This window comes from Oncorhynchus gorbuscha, linkage group LG16 (assembly GCF_021184085.1).
Source record: "Oncorhynchus gorbuscha isolate QuinsamMale2020 ecotype Even-year linkage group LG16, OgorEven_v1.0, whole genome shotgun sequence".
NCBI classification, from domain to species: Eukaryota; Metazoa; Chordata; class Actinopteri; order Salmoniformes; family Salmonidae; genus Oncorhynchus; species Oncorhynchus gorbuscha.
In genome coordinates this window covers 43,834,623-43,854,713 of record NC_060188.1, presented here as the reverse complement: position 1 = coordinate 43,854,713, position 20,091 = coordinate 43,834,623, and the positions used below count along the sequence as shown (strand labels likewise).

General features: G+C 42.4%; 1 protein-coding gene across 23 annotated transcripts in view; it reads right to left on the bottom strand.

The window, feature by feature from the left end:
* LOC123999380 (phosphatidylinositol-binding clathrin assembly protein-like) overlaps nucleotides 1-20,091 on the bottom strand; it is a 54,651-nt gene that overhangs the window by 20,389 nt on the left and 14,171 nt on the right. For all 23 annotated transcript variants that reach the window (XM_046305099.1, XM_046305096.1, XM_046305098.1 and 20 more), the window contains 7 exons: nucleotides 18,679-18,821; nucleotides 18,070-18,145; nucleotides 16,080-16,182; nucleotides 15,706-15,799; nucleotides 15,405-15,516; nucleotides 1,799-1,905; nucleotides 1,663-1,704 (listed from right to left, as the gene is read on the bottom strand). In XM_046305099.1, the coding sequence (XP_046161055.1) occupies nucleotides 1,663-1,704; nucleotides 1,799-1,905; nucleotides 15,405-15,516; nucleotides 15,706-15,799; nucleotides 16,080-16,182; nucleotides 18,070-18,145; nucleotides 18,679-18,821 (677 nt within the window). The remainder of the gene's footprint in view (nucleotides 1-1,662; nucleotides 1,705-1,798; nucleotides 1,906-15,404; nucleotides 15,517-15,705; nucleotides 15,800-16,079; nucleotides 16,183-18,069; nucleotides 18,146-18,678; nucleotides 18,822-20,091) is intronic.

The window sequence follows — 20,091 nt, the reverse complement described above, 5'->3', positions numbered from 1 at the left end:
AAGTCCCCACAAGTATAGTAAAATCAAGGACCCAGTCCCCAAGAACAAAGGCTATTTTAGGCTCAAGGTTTATGGAAAATAGGAGTGTAAATACATTTCAGCTTCCCACAAGGACAGTCGAATATTTGCTGTGTGTGTGTGTCTAAGTCACCAGATCTGAATTTCACCTATCAGATAGGATTAAATGCATAGCAATAGAATGAATAGAGTGGACTATTAATTACATTTAACCCTGTCGGCAAAATCCAGATAATTCATTTTTGAAAAACTGGGCCCAGATTTGCAACCCAATTGAACACTTAAGGGAGATTCTATAGAGGCGCCTGCGACAATGTTTTCCACCACCATAAACAAAACACCAACTTATAGAATGTATTGAGGAAGAATGGCACCACATCCCTCCAATAGAGTTCCAGACACTTGAAGAATCTACATCGCATTGACACTGTTCTGCCAACTTGTAACGCCCTATTAAGACACTTTATGGTGGAGTTTCCTTTATTTTGGCAGTAACCTGAAGCTAACCCCATTCAAAATGTCCCTTTTTGAAAGGTGACATGTAAATGGTATAGTAGCATACCGTGTCTATAATTTCCAATATATGCAAAGTAGGTGTATTATTTTCCTCCTAGTTCTTTCATCTCGGCTCTAGCCAACTCGATATAACATCTGCCTTTGTCAAGGGCTAACACCTTTATGTGCTGTATGCAGTGCAAGGTTAGGAGAGAGCGAGTGAGGCCCGGTTTGAATGCAAATAAAGTGCACCCTTCCTTTCTCCCTGCTTTGATCACAGGTCTAGAAGTGATTGGATAGATGAGAGAAAGGATATCAACCCATTGCTATTGCTTTCACCAATCCAACCAAATCAGATCTGTGATAATCTGAAGGGAGGACGGAAGCATTTTGAAAGTATTCGGACAGGGACCACGTCTGGCATTTCCTCTATGACTGGCCTACATGCAGTGTGGGCCCAGCAAGCAATAGGTTATAGCTAGAGCTGTGCATAGGTACAGAGCCCCGGAGCAATTTGGAAGGTCTGAAACTGCAGCAGGTGGCAGGGTGGTGAGAGTGGTGAGAGCAGTCAGCACACTGAGGTGGGGTTGAAAGTAAGGTCAAGCTAAGGGGTCCAGCAGGGCTCCATCTCAGTGCACTTTCAGGCAGATAGAGGAAAGTGACAAATACATTTTATTTGGGGAAAGCCTTTCAAGATAAAGGACAGTTAAAGTAAGCCTACATAAAATTAACAAATTAAAAGTAAAAATCAAAAATCAAAGGACCAGATCAAACAGGACCGATAAAAAGGTTCTCTAAGAGGTGTGTTTTGAATGAGATGACTGTCTGCATGTCATATGTGTGGGGAGAGTGCTTTCCAGAGCCTGGGTGCCAAGAAGCTGAGGGCCCTGGCACCCATGATGAAGAACTGGAATGTGGGGGTGAAAAGGAAAACAGCAGAGCGGAGGGAGGGGGCATAGGCTGGGAGAAGGTCAGCAAGTTCAGTGGGTGCCAGGTTGTGGAGGAATTTCTAGGCGAGTAGGTATGTCTTGTAGTCAATACGGGATTGCACAGTGAGCGATTATTGATTGTGGAGTATTGGTGTGATGTGTTTAGTTGATCTGAGGATGCTGGCAGCAGTTTGCTTTTACCTCACTTTTAACATCTTACCTGGGAGAGGTCTGGAATGTCCCCTCGATCAATCCCTACTTGCTGAAAGGAAGAAGAGCGGTGGGTCAAGATGACGGAGATAAAAGCGAATGTAGGAGTCCGATTACACAGAGGTTTCCAAAAGGTGGGATCTTACCTCTGCTACTTTGAGGAATTCAGAGATTCTTGTCATTCGAGTAAGGAATTTCTTGTAGATGTCAAGGCCCTCCTTGCATTGAGTTTTCTTCATGTCAAAGTACTTCTCTGTGAAATGAATAGATAGGGAAATTATAAGGGAGACCTGGAATTAATGCAAAATAGCAGTGATAAAACGCTGGTATTACAGTGCCTTCAGAAAGTATTCAGACCATTTGACTTTTCACATTTTGTTACAGCCTTATTTTTATACATACACATTTTTTATTTAACTCGGCAAGTCAGTTAAGAACAAATTCTTATTTACAATAACGACCTACCAAAAGGAAAAAGACCTCATGCAGGGACAGGTAACGGGATTAAAATGTTTAAATAAATAACAAAAAGGACAACACACACATCACGACAAGAGACAACAACATAGAGACCTAAGACAACACCACAGCATGGAAGCAACACAAAACATGGTACAAACATTAGGCACAGACAACAGCACAAAGGGCAAGGTAGAGACAACAGTACATCATACAAAGCAGCCACAACTGTCAGTGAGTGTCCATGATTGAGTTTTTGAATGAAAAGATGGAGATAAATCTGTCCGGTTTGAGGGTTTGTTGCAGCTCATTCCAGTCGCCAACTGCAGCGAACTGAAAAGACGAGCGACCCAGGGATGTGCGCGCTTTGGGGACCTTTAACAGAATGTGACTGGCAGAACGGGTGTTGTATGTGGAGGATGAGGGCTGCAGTACATATATCAGAGAGGGGAGTGAGGCCTAAGAGGGTTTTGTAAATAAGCATCAACCAGTGTGTGTGTCTGGTGATGGGCATACAGAGATTACCAGTTTACAGCGGAGTATGGAGTGCAGTGATGTGTCCTATAAGGAGCATTGGTGGCAAATCTGATGGCCGAATGGTAAAGAACATCTAGCCGCTCTAGAGCACCCTTAACTGACGATCTATAACTTATGTCTCCGTAATCTAGCATGGGTTGGATGATCATCTGAATCAGGGTTAGTTTGGCAGGAAACCAAGTCTAGATTTAACTTTAGCCTGAAGCGTTGATATGTGCCGAGAGAATGACAGTGTATTGTCTAGCCATACTCCCAAGTACTTGTATGAGGTGACTCTCTCAAGCTCTAAACCCTCAGAGGTAGTAATCACACCTGTTGGGAGAGGGGCATTCTTCTTACCAAACCACATGACATTTGTTTTGGAGGTGTTCAGAACAAGGTTAAGGGTAGAGAAAGCTTGGGACACTAAGAAAGCTTTGTTGTAGAGTGTTTAACAACATCCAGGGAGGTGCCAGCTGAGTGTAAGACTGGATAATCTGCATATAAATGGATGAGAGCTTCCTACTGCCTGAGAAATGATGTTAATGTAAATTGAGAGGAGTGTGGGGCCTAGGATCGAGCCTTGGGATACTCCCTTGGTGACAGGCAGTGGCAGCAGATTCTGACTTTATACACTGCACTCTTTTAAAGAAGTAGTTGCAAACCAGGCCAAAGACCCCTCAGAAACACCACAAGAATGGAATGGTCTACCGTATCAAAAGCTATGGCCAAGTCAAAAATAGCGCACAACATTGTTTAGAATCAAGGGCAATGGTGACATCATTGAGGACCTTTAAGGATGCAGTGACACATCCATAATCTGAGCGGAAACCAGATTGCATATCAGAGAGAATATTATAGACATCAAGAAAGCCAGTTCGTTGATTATTGGACACATTTTTCCAACACTTGATACAGGGCAAAATAGAAATAGGCCTATAACTTCTTATGGCTGCAGGGGCAGTATTGAGTAGCTTGGATGACCGGTGCCCAGAGTAAACTGCCTGCTCCTCAGTCCCAGTTGCTAATATATGCATATTAGTAGTATTGGATAGAAAACACTCAAGTTTCTAAACTGTTTGAATGATGTCTGAGTATAACAGAATTCATATGGCAGGCAAAAACCTAAGAAGAAATTCAAACAGGAAGTGGGAAATCTGAGGTTGGTTGATTTTCAACCCAGCCCCTATTGAATACAGTGGGATATTGGACCGAATGAGAAGGGAATGAGTTAAGGTCTGCCATGAGCTGAGCATGCTCTGACCACGCACGTTCACACGAGGGAGCTCTGTTCCATCACACTTCTGAAGACAATGGAATTCTCCGGTTGGAACATTGACGGTTTATGTTAAACATCCTAAAGATTGATTCCATACAGCTTTTGACATGTTTCTACGGACAGGAACGGAACTTTGACATTTTGTCTGCAACTAGGGAACGCGCTTCATGACTTTGGATTTTTTTACCAAACGTGCGAACAAAAGTAGCTCTTTGATTTCGTTCGATAATGTCCATTTATGTCCAAACATTTAATGTGGAACTGGGATTCCTGAGAGTGCATTCTGATGAAGATCAAAGGGAATAATTATAATGCCATTTATGAATAATGTTGACTACCCAATAAGGCGGATATCTTTTGGCTGCTTTGTCTGAAAGCTGTACTCAGATTATTGCATGGTTTGCTTTTTCCATAAAGTTTAAAAAATCTGACACAGCGGTTGCATTAAGGAGAAATGTATCTATATTTCCATGTCTAACAATTGTATTTTTTTCAACATTTATAATGAGTATTTCTGTAAAATGACGTGGCTCTCTGCAATATCACTGGATGTTTTTGGAACGGAACGCGCCAATGTATACCGATATTGTTTTATATAAATGTGCACTTCATCGAACAAAACATATATGTATTGTGTAACATGAAGTCCTAGGAGTGTCATCTGATGAAGAGCAAAGGTTAGTGATTAATTTTATTGCCATTTGTGCTTTTTGTGACTCCTCTTTGGCTGGAAAAATGGCTGAAGTTATCTGTGACTTGGAGGTGACTTAATAGTTTGTGGTGCTTACGCTGTAAAGCCTATTTGAAATCAGACACTGGTGGGATTAACAAAAAGATTACCTTTAAAAATGGTATAAGACACTTGTATGTTTGAGGAATTTTAATTATGAGATTTGTTCGAATTTGGCGCTTTGCACTTTCACTGGCTGTTGTCATATCGATCCTGGTAACAGGATTGCAGCCCTAAGATGATAAGTTACGATCAGATTGATCTCCCCATTTAAACAAAAGGATGAACAGTGGCTGCCTTCCTAGAAATGGGAACCTCCCCAGAAAGGAGAAGTAGGTTAAAAAGGTCAGATATGATTGGCAATGACAGGGGCATCAACCTAAAAGAAGAAAGGGTCAAACCATCTGACCCAGATGGTTTTTGGGGGTCAAGTAGCAGGAGCTCCTTTAGCACTTCAGGACTCAGTAACTTCCTGCAGGGAGAAACTTTGTAGCGGGGCAGGGGGAAAAAAAATAGGGAGAAGCATCGGGGAAAGTCATATTAGAAGGGGTGGGAGATGAGGAAATGTTGGATGGGCAAGGAGGCATGGCTGAGTCAATTTCCTGTCACAACTTGTAGACGTGCTGCTGTGCGGTTTGTTGCTAACCTTACTTTGCTACCTGCCAACTTCACAGTTTTTAACTTAATTATTGTTCTATATACATCTTCCCCCTGCTCACTTTTTTCATTCAACTTAAACGATATTAGGCTGAAACAGTCAGAGGTCAAAGCGTAACACATCTTCAGTGTGTAAATCAGCATCGAGTAATTGTCTCTGGCCCCCTCCCAGTTAGGGGTAGTGATGAGCTCTACAGCAGAGTCTCACAACTCAAATCGCTGGTTGAAAACGGTTTTCTGCCCCTCCAAAAATATATAATTTGTAGATAATTGGCCCTCTTTCTGGGACTTACCCACAAACAGGACAAAGCTTAGCCTGCTGAGGAGTGACGGACTCCATCGTAGTTGGAGGGGGTGCTCTCATCTTATCTACGAACATACAGGGCTCTAACTCCCCTAACTCCACAATGAGATAGACCCCACTAAGCTGGCAGGCTGGCTGCCAGTCAGTGTAGTCAGCTCAGCTATTCCCAATGAAACAGTGTCTGTGCCTCGATCTAGGTTGAGCAAAACTAAACATGGCGGTGTTTGCCTTAGAAATCTCACTGGAATAATGACCCTACATTCCTGTCATTAAAAGAGATTGTGATACCTCATCTCAAAATAAGGCTATTTAATGTTTGATCCCTCACTTGCAAGGCAGTTATAGTTAGTCAATGAACTAATCACAGATCATAATATTTATGTGATTAGCCTGACTGAAACATGGCTTAAGCCTGATGAATTTACAGTGTTATAGGCCTCACCTCCTGGTTACACTCGTGACCATATCCCCGCACATCCTACAAAGGTGGTGTTGCTAACATTTACAATCGCTAATTTAAATTGACAAAACAAAAATGTATTTTGAGCTTCTCGTCATGAAATCTAAGCCGCCTACTCAATCACTTTTTATAGCTGTTTTACAGGCCCCCTGGGCCATAAACAGCGTTCACCAAGTTCCTATCGGACCTTGTAGTCATAGCAGATATTCTAATCTTTGGTGACTAATATTCACATGGAAAAGTCCACAGACCCACTCCAAAGGGCTTTCGGAGCCATCATCGACTCAGTGGATTTTGTCCAACATGTCTCCGGACCTATGCACTGCCAGTCATACCCTGGACCGAAATTTTGTCCCGTGGAATAGAAAGTTGTGGATCTTAATGTTTTTCCTCATAATCCTGGACTATCGGACCAGCATTTTATTACGTTTACAATCGCAACAAATAATCAACTCCGACCCCAACCAAGAATCAAAAGCAATGCTATAAATTATCGGACAACCCAAAGATTCCTAGATGCTCTTCCAGACTCCCTCCGCCTACCCAAGGACGTCAGAGTACAAAAATCAGTTAACCACCTGAGGAACTCAATTTAACCTTGCGCAATACCCTAGATGCAGTCGCACCCCTAAAAACAAAAAACATTTATCATAAGAAACTAGCTCCCTGGTACACAGAAAATACCCGAGCTCTGAAGCAAGCGTCCAGAAAATTGGAACGGAAATGGAGCCACACCAAACTGGAAGTCTTCCGACTAGCTTGGAAAGACAGTACCGTGCAGTATCGAAGAGCCCTCACTGCTACCCGATCCTATTTTTACAACTTAACCTTTCTGGGATAGGGGGCAGCATTTTCACTTTTGGATGAAAAGCATGCCCAGAGTGAACTGCCTCCTACTCTGTCCCAGATGCTAATATATGCATATTATTAGTAGTATTGGATAGAAAACTGTTTGAATGATGCCCGAGTATAACAGAACTCATGGCAGGCGAAAACTTGAGAAAAATCCAACCAGGAAGTGGGAAATCTGAGGTTTATAGTTTTTCAACTCAGCCCCCATTAAAGATACAGGTTGATATTAGTTATGTTTCACTTCCCAAAGCTTCCACTAGATGTCAACAGTATTTAGAACCTGTTGAAGATTCTACTCTAAAGGAGGGGCTCATAAGGGCTCTTTGAGTGAGTAGTCTGGCAGAGTGCCACAGCCTCGGTCTGGCGCACTCACGTGAAAGGTAGCTTCGTTCCACTTCATTTGTACAGACAGGAAGGAATTGTCTGGTTGGAACATTAATGAAGTTGTTAAAAACATCATAAAGATAGAAACATGCCAACCCAAGTATGGAATCAATGGGCTGTAACAGAACTTTGACATTTCGTCTGCAACTAGGGAACGCACTTCATGACTTTGGATTTTTTTTAACCAAACATGCTAACAAAAGTAGCTCTTTGTTACTTATTTTCCACCATATTCTGCAAATAAATTCATTTTAAAAAATCCTACAATGTGATTTTCTGGATTTCTCATTTTGTCTGTCATAGTTGAAGTGTACCTATGATGAAAATTACAGGCCTCTCATCTTTAAGTGGGAGAACTTGCACAATTGGTGGCTGACTAAATACTTTTTTTGCCCCACTGTGTGTGTGTGTGTGTGTATACACATATATTACACACAGTGATATTCTGGATTTTTGTTTTAGATTCTCTCACAGTTGAAGTGTACATATGATAAAAATGACAGACTTCTACATGCTTTGTAAGTAGGAAAACCTGCTAAATCAGCAGTGTATCAAATACTTGTTCTCCCCACTGGATATATACACTGCTCAAAAAAAATAAAGGGAACACTAAAATAACACATCCTAGATCTGAATGAATTAGATAATCTTAAATACTTTTCACTTTATAGTTAAATGTGCTGACAACAAAATCACACAAAAATGATCAATGGAAATCAAATTCATCAACCCATGGAGGTCTGGATTTGGAGTCACTCAAAATTAAAGTGGAGAACCACACTACAGGCTGATCCAACTTTGATGTAATGTCCTTAAAACAAGTCAAAATGAGACTCAGTAGTATGTGGCCTCCACGTGCCTGTATGACCTCCATACAACGCCTGGGCCTGCTACTGATGAGCCTGCTCCAACTACTGGACAGTCTGTTGCAACGTGGCATTGGTGGATGGAGCGAGACATGATGTCCCAGATGTGCTCAATTGGATTCAGGTCTGGGGAACGGGCGGGCCAGTCCATAGCATCAATGCCTTCCTCTTGCAGGAACTGCTGACACACTCCAGCCACATTGAGGTCTAGCATTGTCTTGCATTAGGAGGAACCCAGGGCCAACCGCACCAGCATATGATCTCACAAGGGGTCTGAGGATCTCATCTCGGTACCTAATGGCAGTCAGGCTACCTCTGGCGAACACATGGAGGATCAAGAGAGACGCTCAAGTGTTTTAGTATTATATCTCGACACAATGATGAAAATAATCATGGCCTCTAAACCTTCAAGCTGCATACTGGACACTATTCCAACTAAACTACTGAAAGAGCTGCTTCCTGTGCTTGGTCCTCCTATGTTGAACATAATAAAACGGCTCTCTATCCACTGGATGTGTACCAAACTCACTAAAGGTGGCAGTAATAAAGCCTCCTTGAAAAAGCCAAACCTTGCCCCAGAAAATAGACAACGTCGGCCTATAACGAATTTCCCATTGCTCTCAAACAGTTTTAAAAGCTGTTGCACACCAACTCACTGCCTTGCTGGAGACAATGTATACGAAACGCTTCAGTCTGGTTTTAGACCCCATCATAACACTGAGACTGCACTTGTGAAGGTGGTAAATTACCTTTTAATGGTGTCAGACCGAGGACCTGCATCTGTCCTCGTGCTCCTAGACCTTCGTGCTGCTTTTGATACCATCGATCACCACATTCTTTTGGAGAGATTGGAATGAATGGTTTGTCCTCTGACAAATCAACTGTATATTTCAGTGTTCCTCAAGGCTCCATTTTAGGACCACTATTGTTTTCTCTATATATTCTTCCTTTTGGTAATGTCATTCGGGAAAATGTTAACTTTCACTGCTGTGTGAACGACAAACAGCTGTACATTTCGATGAAACATGGTGAAACCCCAAAATTGCCCTCACGGGAAGCCTGTGTTTCAGACATAAGTGGATGGTGGCACATTTTCTACTTTTAAACGCAGACAAAACAGATGCTAGTTCTAGGTCCCAAGAAATACAGAGATCTTCTGTTGAATCTGACAATTATTCTTGATTGTACAGTAGTCTCAAATAAAACTGAAATACCTTGGCGTTACTCTAGACCCTGATCTCTTGACAAAACAAATTTGAAAGACAGTTCAAGGACAGATTTTCCCCCATCTACATAACATTGCAAAAATCAGAAACTTAGCCCCCCCCAAAGAAATGCTTTGGTCACTTCTAGATTAGACTACTGCAATGCTCTACTTTCCAGCTACCCGGATAAAGCAATAAATAAACTTCAGTTAGTGCTAAACACAGCTACTAGAATCTTGGCTAGAAAAAAAAGATAGTCTTACTCCAGTGCTAGCCTCTACACTGGCTTCCTGTTAAGGCAAGGGCTGATTAAGGTTTTACTGCTAACCTACAACGCATTACATGGGCTTGCTCCTACCCATCTTTCCAATTTTGGTCCTGCCGTACATACCTACATGTACACTACGGACACAAGACTCAGGCCTCACTGTCCCTTGAATTTCTAAGCAAACAGCTGGAGGCAGGGCTTTCTCCCATAGAGCTCTGTTTTTATGGAATGGTCTTCCTATCCATGCGAGAGACACAAACTCTGTCTCGGCCTTTAAGTCTTTATTGAAGACTCATCTCTTCAGTAGGTCCTATGATTGAGTGTAGTCTGGCCCAGGAGTGGGAAGGTGAACAGAAAGGCACAGGAAAAAAGAAAAGCCCTTGCTGTCTCTGCCTGACCAGTTCCCCTCTCCACTGGGATTCTCTGCCTCTAACGCTATTACGGGGGCTGAGTCACTGGCTTACTGGTACTCTGCCGTCCCCAGGAGGGGTGCGTCACTTGAGTGGGTTGAGTCACTAACGTGATCTTCCTGGACGGGTTGGCGCCCCCCCTTGGGTTGCACCATGAGGTAGATTTGTGGGCTATAGCCTTGTCTCAGGATGGTAAGTTGTTGGTTGGAGATATCCCTCTAGTGGTGTGGGGGCTGTGCTTTGCTAAAGTGGGTGGGGTTATATCCTTCCTGTTTGGCCCTGTCCAGGGGTATCATCGGATGGGGCCACAGTGTCTCCTGACCCCTCCTGTCTCAGCCTCCAGTATTTATGCTGCAGTAGTTTGTGTCGGGGGGAGCTAGGGTCAGTTTGTTATATCTGGAGTACTTCTCCTGTCTTATCCGGTGTCCTGTGTGAATTTAAGTATGCTCTCTAATTCTCTTTCCCTCCAACTTTCTCTTCTCTCTGAGAACCTGGCCTGATGACTCCTTCCTGTCCGCTGTCCACCTGGTCGTGCTGTTGCTCCAGTTTCAACTGTTTTGCCTGCGGCTATGGAACCCTGACCTGTTCATCGGACATGCTACCTATCCCAGACTTGCAGTTTTCAACTCTGGAGACAGCAGGAGCGGTAGAGATACTCCACCTAATATCCACCTGGCACAGCCAGGAGAGGACTGGCCATCCCTCAGATACTGGTTCCTCTAGGTTTCGGCCTTCCTAGGGAGTTTTTCCTTGCCACCATGCTTCTACACCTGCATTGCTTGCGGTTTGGGTTATAGGCTGGGTTTCTGTACAGCACTTTGACATCAGCTGATGTAAGAAGGGCTTTATAAATACATTTGATTGATTGGAATAGGAATCCTGACTTAATTAAGTGGTGATTAAAGAGCTCAGTCATTTGCTCCTCGTCTTTAACAACTACATCAACATTAAGGGACATGGCCAGCTGTGAGGAAGAGTGTTTATTCCCAGGTCTTTAACCATTTTCTAGAACTCTGGGTTAGACCCACAGAGAAAAAAACTGCTCCATGAAGTTACTAACTTTGGCCTTCCGGAGAGCATGAGTGCACTTATTTCTCATTTGCCTGAACTAGAGTCCATTAGCCCTTCACCATTCTTGAGGTGGATTAACTCTGCAAGATCACGGTCAAACCAGGGGCTGAACCTGTATTTAATTCTCATTATCTTAATGGGATCTTAAATGACTTAGTGTAAGGAGCCAGGCGAGGGAGCTTAGGACAGGTAGGGTGCAGGCCGGTGCTGATGGAGGACAGTAACACCCAGCAACAGTCAACAAAGAGGCATTTGAAAGTTGAATGCTTAAAACCAGCAAATCAAATTGTTTGGGGACAGACTTGGTGGAGACAACCGAGCATTGAAGGTGATCCTTGGTAAAGATTGCCACTCCACCATTGGAAGATCAGTCTTGCTGAAAAATGTTAACCAGAAAGGTTAACATCAGTGTTCCAAACACTTTCTTAACCACCTCTCAGTAATGACCAACAAATCTGGATTGGAGCTGTGAACCCACAATCAATCCATTTTTAGGTAATAAGCTTCTAATGTTAAGAACAAATTCTTATTTTCAATGACAGCCAAGGAACAGTGGATTAACTGCCTTGTTAAGGGGCAGAACAACCAATTTTTACATTGTCAGCTCGGTGACTTGATCTTGCAACCTTTTGGTTACTAGTCCAATGCTCTAACCACTAGGCTACCTACCGCCCCCTGGGGTTTTGTGTGTAGATTGAGTGGGGGGGATAATTCCATAAATTTTTGTATGAAATTGCTAGCCCCAATTCTTTGTGCTATGCTTCACCGATTTCTGCTCCTGTAAAAGCATGTTTTTTTGCACCTCTCGGGGGTGTGGGACGGTAGCGTCCCACCTGGCCAACATCCAGTGGAATTGCAGAGCGCGAAAAAATAACTCAATTCAAATATTTAACATTCTTGAAAATGTGTGTTACACATCAAAATAAAGCTTACCTTGTTAATCCAGCAGCCGTGTCAGATTTCAAAAAGGCTTTACGGAGAAAGCAAACCTTGCAATTATCGGAGGACAGCACTCAGCACACAAAGCATTACGTACAAGTTACCAGCCAAGTAGATAAGTCACGAATGTCAGAAATAGCAATAAAAGTAATCACTTACCTTTGATGATCTTCATATGGTTGGACTCACAACACTCCATGACAATAAAAGTTTGTTTTGTTCGATAAAGTCCCTCTTTATAGCCAAAAACCTCCATTTTGTTGGCAAGTTTTGTTCAGTAAGCCAAAGGCTCAAATGCGGTCACAAGAGGCAGACAAACTCTAAAAAGTATCCATAAAGTTCATAGAAACATGTCAAACGATGTTTATAATCAATCCTCAGGTTGTTTTTAGCCTAAATAAATCGATAATATTTCAACCGGACAAAAGCTTCGTCAATATGAAAGGAAAACAAGTGCTCCCAGTAACCAGCTCTGAGAACACACAGGGTCCACTCACTCAATGTTGTCATTCTCCCTCATTTTTCAGAATAAAAGCCTGAAACAATGTCTAAAGATTGTTCACAACTAGTGGAAGCCGTAGGGAACGAAATCTGGGTCCTATCCCTTTAAGTGGTGGACAGGATTTCATTGGAAAAAGCCATTTCAAAGTAATGGCACTTCCTGGATGGATTTTTCTTCAGGGTTTTGCCAGCCATATGAGTTCTGTTATACACAGACATTTTAACAGTTTTAAAAAAACGTCAGTGTTTTCTATCCAAATCTAATTATATGCATATTCTAGCTTCTGGGCAGGTAGTTTACTCTGGGCACCTTATTCATCCAAGCTACTCAGCTACTTGGCCATCGTTGAAAATAAGAATTTGTTCTTAACCGACTTGCCTAGTTAAATAAAGGTAAAATAAATGACAAAGCAATAATGGGTTTTTAGAAATATCAGCAAATGCTTAAAAATGGAAAACTGAATATTACATTTACATACATATTCAGACCCTTTACTCAGTACTTGTTGAAGCACCGTTGGCAGCAATTACAGCCTCAAGTCTTCTTGGATAAGACGCTACAAGCTTGGCACACCTGTATTTGGAGAGTTTTTCCCATTCCCCTTTGCAGATCCTCTAAAGCACTATCAGTTTGGATGGGGAGCGTTGCTGCACATCTATTTTCAGGTCTCTCAGAGATGTTCGATCTGGTTCAAGTCTGGGCTCTGGCTGGGCCACTCAAGGACATTGAGACTTGTCCCGAAGCCACTCCTGCGATGTCTTGGCTGTGTGCTTAGTGTCGTTGTTCTGTTGGAAGGTGTCCCTTTGTCCCCAGTAGGTTTTCATCAATGATCTCTGTACTATGCTCCGGTTATCTTTGCCTCGATCCTGACTAGTCTCCCAGTACCTGCCACTGAAAAACATCACCACAGCATGACGCTGCCACCACCATGCTTCACCGTAGGGATGGTGCCAGATTTCCTCCAGATATGCCGCTTGGCATTTCATCAGACCAGATAATCTTGTTTCTCATGGTCTGAGAGTCTTTAGGTGCCTTTTGGCAAACTCCAAGCAGGCTGTCATGTGCCTTTCTACTGACGGGTGGCTTCAGTATGGCCCCTCTACCGTAAAGGCCGGATTGGTGGAGTGTTACAGAGATTGTTGTCCTTCTGAAAGGTTCTCCCATCTCCAAAGGAACTCTGGCGCTGTGTCAGAGTGACCATCAGGTTCTTAGTCACCTCCCTGACCACGGCCCTTCTCCCCTGATTGCTCAGTTTGGCCTGGCAGCCAGCTTTAGAAAGAGTATGTGGTGGTTCCAAACTTCTTCCATTTAAGAATGATGGAGGCCACTGTGTTCTTGGGGACCTTCAATGCTGCAGACATTTTTTGGTACGGTTCGCCAAATCTGTGCCTCGACACAAATCATGTCTCGGAGCTCTATGGACAATTCCTTCAACCCCATGGCTTGGTTTTTGCTCTGACATACTGTCAACTGTGGGACCTTTGCATATCATGTCCAATCATTTGAACTTACCACAGGTGGACTCGGTCCTTGATCTTTCTTCAACTTGATTAATCAGTGGAAACAGGATCCAGCTGAAGATAATTGAGTCTCATAGCAAAGGGTCTGAATATTTCAATTTAAAAAAACACCTTTACATATTTGCAAAATTTATAAAAACCTGTTTTTTTCTTTGTCATTATGGGTTATTGTGTGGAGATTGCTGAGGATTTGTATTTAATCCATTTTAGAGAAAGGCTGTAACTTAATTAAGAAAATGTGGAAAGTCAAGGGGTCTGAATACTTTCCAAGGCTCTAACAGACATTGTTATCAAATCAGGATAAACTGTATCAAATAATTAAAACAGCCTTTACAAATGAATGGGAGAGATGTTTAATTTTTTTATAGTATAATTCCAGAACTGTTCTCTCAAATTAGAAACTTGGCAGTTAAATGTGGATGTGTGCAGGACGTATAGAAACTCTTCAGAGTGGTGCATGAATGTCTCACTGGCTTGTAAACCTCACTGATGTTTGCGCATCTCCAATTTGCTCCCCTCCAAGGACCTGCTCATTCCCCTCAAAAGACCCAAGGCTCACATCTGAGTGAGAAAGGCATACATCCTCATAGCAGAGAATATAGCCTTGATATGAAAGGACTAGAACTATAGCATAAATATCACATAGCTGCATAAAGTTCTTAAACAAGTCTAGTAAACAAGTGCAATTCTCTAACTATTATAATGTCCAACTTTGTGGAGCATACAAGAATGTCAGTGTACTGGAACTTCTATTTCCAACGTTAGATATTATTTTAATTTCAAAACAGACAAATCACACATGCACTGATGAACATGCACAGATCTAATGTTACAAAGTTGTTGAATTCAGACTGTGTGCAAAACCAGTCTCTCCACCAGCATTGAGCTCAATTTCAGTTTAACCCAGTCCCTTCAGGAAACTCATTTAATATGAATGAGAAGAATTGGAAACTAGATTTGTTTATGCATTTCAGAAATCAAATAGAATGGCTCAGTTCAAAAGGGAATTCACCCAACCCCTAAACCTATATACAGACCAAATGTCACCCAGCACAACTAGAACACGAGAGCAAAACAGAGTAGTAGCACAACACATGTCCTTCGTCGTCCCCCGTTAAGTCAGCCAGGCTAGCATGGCAGCAGGCTGATAGTGAGTGGTGGCCAACATTTGAGCCCAGGGATACAGTATGAACTAAGTACGACATGGTGCAAAGGTGTCTATGCATCAAAGGTGTCTTTGCATCAGTACTCAATGGTAATGATGACAGCAATAAGGACTTGGTTTTGGCAGGACAGAGACTCTTGAGAGCTGGAAGGCGGAAGCACTTACCCAACAGATTGATAATGCCTTCATTGTAGGCCGCAAACAGTCGAATGGAATCTTTAAACAGAAGCATGAAGGACGCGTTGATCACTCCATTGGTGAGCTCGTTGGCGTTGACCTGGAGATGGAGGGGTCCAAAGCAGATGAATGGACAGTCAACCTATCGAGCACTCATTGGTCTGACTCCCAGAGCTCTCAATCCACAGGACAGAGGTAAAGGATATCGATTACTCAATCGTCGACTATGTTTCTTGCAGTTGAGGCCATAGCAATACCACGTACAAAACGTCAAGCATTGAAAACTCACGTTGAAGTCAAGTAGCGCATCCATCTGGTTTTGGATAATCGGTATGGTCTTCAGTAACTTTTCTGTGTTCATGGTTCTCATAACGCCATCCGCCCTGGGGTAAAGATAATATTCCAATCATTAAGGGCCCAATCCTAATGGCTTTGGACTGTCATGAATGTGTGTACTAAGCTGAAGCATGCAATTTAAAATGCACTTTGATGCCAAATCAACCCCTAGCCGATAAAATATATGCACTTGTGGAAGAATAAGCACGATGCCAAAAAAATATCCAAAACACTTCTCAGGACTCGACTGTACAGTATTTATACAATATAGATGCTAGCTGAGCCTGACGGTATAAGGAAATGTGAATAGAGAATTAAAGTCCTTACCCTCGTTTAACTTTTGTAAAGTCAAAAGCGACTTGTCGATACGACACAGCCTTCTCATTCAGGTAGCGACTATATCTCCTTATGAACGTTGACATGTCATAGCCTGAAAAAAGACAATAGGGGAATTACTGAGCATCTTGGTATACAGTACTAGTCAAACATTTGGACACTTACTCATTCAAGGGTTTCTTTATGTGTACTATGTTCTGCATTGTAGAGTAATAGTGAAGACATCAAAAACTAAGTAACATATGAAATCATGTAGTAACCAAAATAAAAGAGTTAAACAAATAACTATATTTTTCAAAGTAGCCACCCTTTCTTTGCCTTGACAGCTTTGCACACGTGGCATCAAGGGTGGCAACTAGCCTATACTCTTAACTGTTTATTAGGGAAAATAAGGGATGCACTTGAGCTTGAATAAGCCAAGGCACATACCATTGATTTATGAAAGTTACGGCTGATTTTTTTCATCGATTTAAGAGCTACTTCCCGTTGGACAAATACACAGGCAAACTTTAGGACACTTCAAGTGTGTGTTCCAGTGTTGCCATGATACCAGTGTCACACTATCATAATACTTGTGAAAGCTTTACATGGAAAAAGAAAACCGATTGAATTGTATGGCCCTTTGAGGAACACCTGTTATGTGAAATAGTATGTGCAATAGCTTGAAAAATAAACAATTGGGACTCATAAGGGCGTCACATTTATTTTCCAAGCTATTGGACATGCAGTCAGTTTTCTGATTTCTTTTCCGCAACTGCAATACTGAGAATTGTGCCAAAACAACTTCAAAACAATGTATGAAAATGACCATGAACTATCATAAATACTGTACGTATCGTAAATATAGTCCCATATTTCTCCTAAAGCAAAGGCCCACCATCTAGTGGATTTCTGTCATGAGCACTCCAACCTAAATCCAGTCGTCATTAAAACTGATAGCTCCCTATCCCCCTAATTTATAAGTAACAACTTGACAAAAGCCATTGGGTTATTATTAGGGGCGCTTAATCTGCCTTTACACTCCCCCTTGAAAGTCCCACTGGTCTGGACTGCCAGGCATCTTGTTAACATGGGAAACAACTAAGTAAATACATTTTTCTGGGCCTGATGTGAGCAGAGTGTTGCCATTTCATTGGGAATAGAGCAAAAGGGTAAAGGGTAGGACTGTCTAAAATAACAGTTCTCCGCTTCTAACATAGTTTGGCAGGTTTCAATATCGCCTGTTGTGTGTACACACACACACAGTAGGTAAAAGTTATGGTACGCTGCAGGTTTTGAATAGAGCTGACGTTTCCTTATTCTACATGTCAGATGCTTGTTCTGGAAAATATATTTATATCTGAATGCCTCAAAAAAAGGTGCTACAGTACACAGGATTTTTTTTCAATGTTTGCATTGTAACTTTAGAAACCGTCCATAATATATTTGCTGCCAACAGTGGAATGATATTGTTTCACAGTATTACTTATCTGCCAGTGTTGTGATTGGCTGTGATTGATTTCGTCTGCTGGAGCGGCATCTGTTGTCAAACTGGGAAAGCTGTTCTGACTGTGGCTGTGTTATCTAGTGGAAATCGCTCTGTCATTCTACAACGTTCCCTCAATGATTCCCTAAACTGAAGTGTAGGGAATCATTGTACCATCTAAATCCCTGAGAAATATATTTCCATTAACAAATATCATTTTACAGCTGTTTGAAGCTGTAAAGTCAGAACAGCTTTCTTAGTTAAACAACAGATGCTGCTCCGGTGGGAGAAATCAATAGGTGAATATCACAGCCAATCAAAACACTGGGCGGGTAAGTAATATTGCAAAACACAGTAGATATATTAAGGACATTTTCTGAAATTACAACGCAAAAATTCAAATGTGTAGCACCTTTAAAATATTGGAGCGTGTCATCTCATCCAGTTCAGACGATACTGAACCCCTGATAAAATAGAGTGCTGCAGCAAAGTTTGTGCAGAGCTGACATTACTCACCTTGCAGGCCACTTTTATCCAAAAAGTTACTGAGGTTGAAAAGCGTATTCCTTGAAGCCATGTACTGTATAAATCTCTGCAACACAGAAACATGTGTGCAAACCTTCATAGATGGTGAATGCAAATGATTGACTAACAGCAATAAAAGACAACCACTTTTGAAAATGTTACATAAGAGAGCCCCCTCAAAGAAGTATAATACAAAATGACAATTCTGTGGACTGGATATTGCTGACACTTTTCAAACCACTAGTGTTAAAAGGATTTCAAAAGACCTTAACACCACAGTATTAGTGTCACTTCTGACACTGAATTTATTTTCATACACGTGAAATCTTTCATGACATCATATTTAAGAGAGAAAGGAATCACCAGGAGTAGAGCATGTTACAATGGTATAATTGCCATATGTATGGAGGGATAGGGGTTGAGTTGGAATTCAGAGTGTGTCTGGCATGACATGCCTCTCTGATCACCAAGGAGTCAGATCCATTATCTACGGCTCTACTGGAAGTGTTGAGTTGCAGAGCTCTGGAGTGACAAAAATCCCCAGGTACAGAATTCCCTCACCCAACCTTAACCATGTGTCCCTAGACAGTTTCCACTCACCTCGTTGCCGTAGACCATGGTGTGGTGGGTGGCGGTGAGAGACTTGAAGACCACCACCCAGCTGGTGCTGGCCGTCCTCTCAAACAACGTGTCTGCCAGCTGGGGGATGTTCACGTTCATCTCATTGGTGCAGTGGATCAAGTCTGGGGGAGAGAGAAGGGTAAACAGTCACTGTAGGGTCTTAATGGAATAGTATTGTGTGTGTGATAGTCAAAGAGTGTGTTTGACTGCATGCGAGTGAGTAAGCGAAAGCGTTGGCAAATGTTATTTTGAACCACCAGTTCCACCGAATCAAACCGTTGTGGTGAGCTAACGACAAACTTCTTGGTACAGGCTCTCGTCAGTTGGACCCACCAGGTTTGACAGAGCACCAAGTCCTTATGGTGCTGTTTAGCACAGCCCAGGATAGGTTGCACCCAGTGTTTATATTCAGGCTGTTGTCACAAACGTCTGAGGATAGCGCATCCTGGGCATTATTTAGCCTTTGGCAGGGCTCCCATGCCATCTGGCCTGTAGTGAAAGCCGATGCCTTCTGGCACCTTTCCATCAGTGCCATGAGACTGGTCTCTCATGCCAGATCTCATCAGGTCATTCATACACCCTCTAATACAGGCCTTAAACAAACAGAGATTTCTCCCTCTCACACACAGATGGTCCATCACTGAAAGCTCGAGGAAATCAGCTGCTAGCACTGATAAGATTTCACCAATCATGTACCGTTCTATGACAACACAGTAGGTGGCTGATCAAACATTGAAATACACTGAACAAAAAATTAACGCAACACGTGAAGTGTTGGTCCCATGTTTCATGAGCTGAAATAGAAAACTCCAGAAATGTTCCATACGCATGAAAAACATATCTCTCAAATTCTGTGCACAAATCAAGAATCTGATTATGACACAGGTGCAACTTGTGCCGGGGACAATAAAAGGCCACTAAAATGTGAGTTGTCACAACACAATGCCACATGTCTTAAGTTGAGGGAGCGTGCAATTGGCATGCTGACTCCAGGAATGTCCACCAGAGCTGTTGCCAGAAGATTGAATGATCATTTCTCAACCATAAGCCGCCTGAAATGTCATCTTAGAGAATTTGCCAATACATCCAACCGGCCTCACAACTGCAGACCACGTGTAACCATGCCGGCCCAGGACCCCCACATCTGGCCTCTTCACCTGGAGTGCTTGTCTTAGACCAGCCACCCGGACAACTGATGAAACTGCGGGTTTGCACAACCGAAGGATTTCTGCACAGAAACAGTCACAGGGAAGCTCATTGTGCTCATCGTCCTCACCAGGGTCTGGAACTGACTGCAGTTTGGCGTCATAACCAACTTCAGATGGGCAAATGTTCACATTCAATGGCCACTGGCATGCTGGAGAAGTGTGCCCTTCAGATTAATCCCAGTTT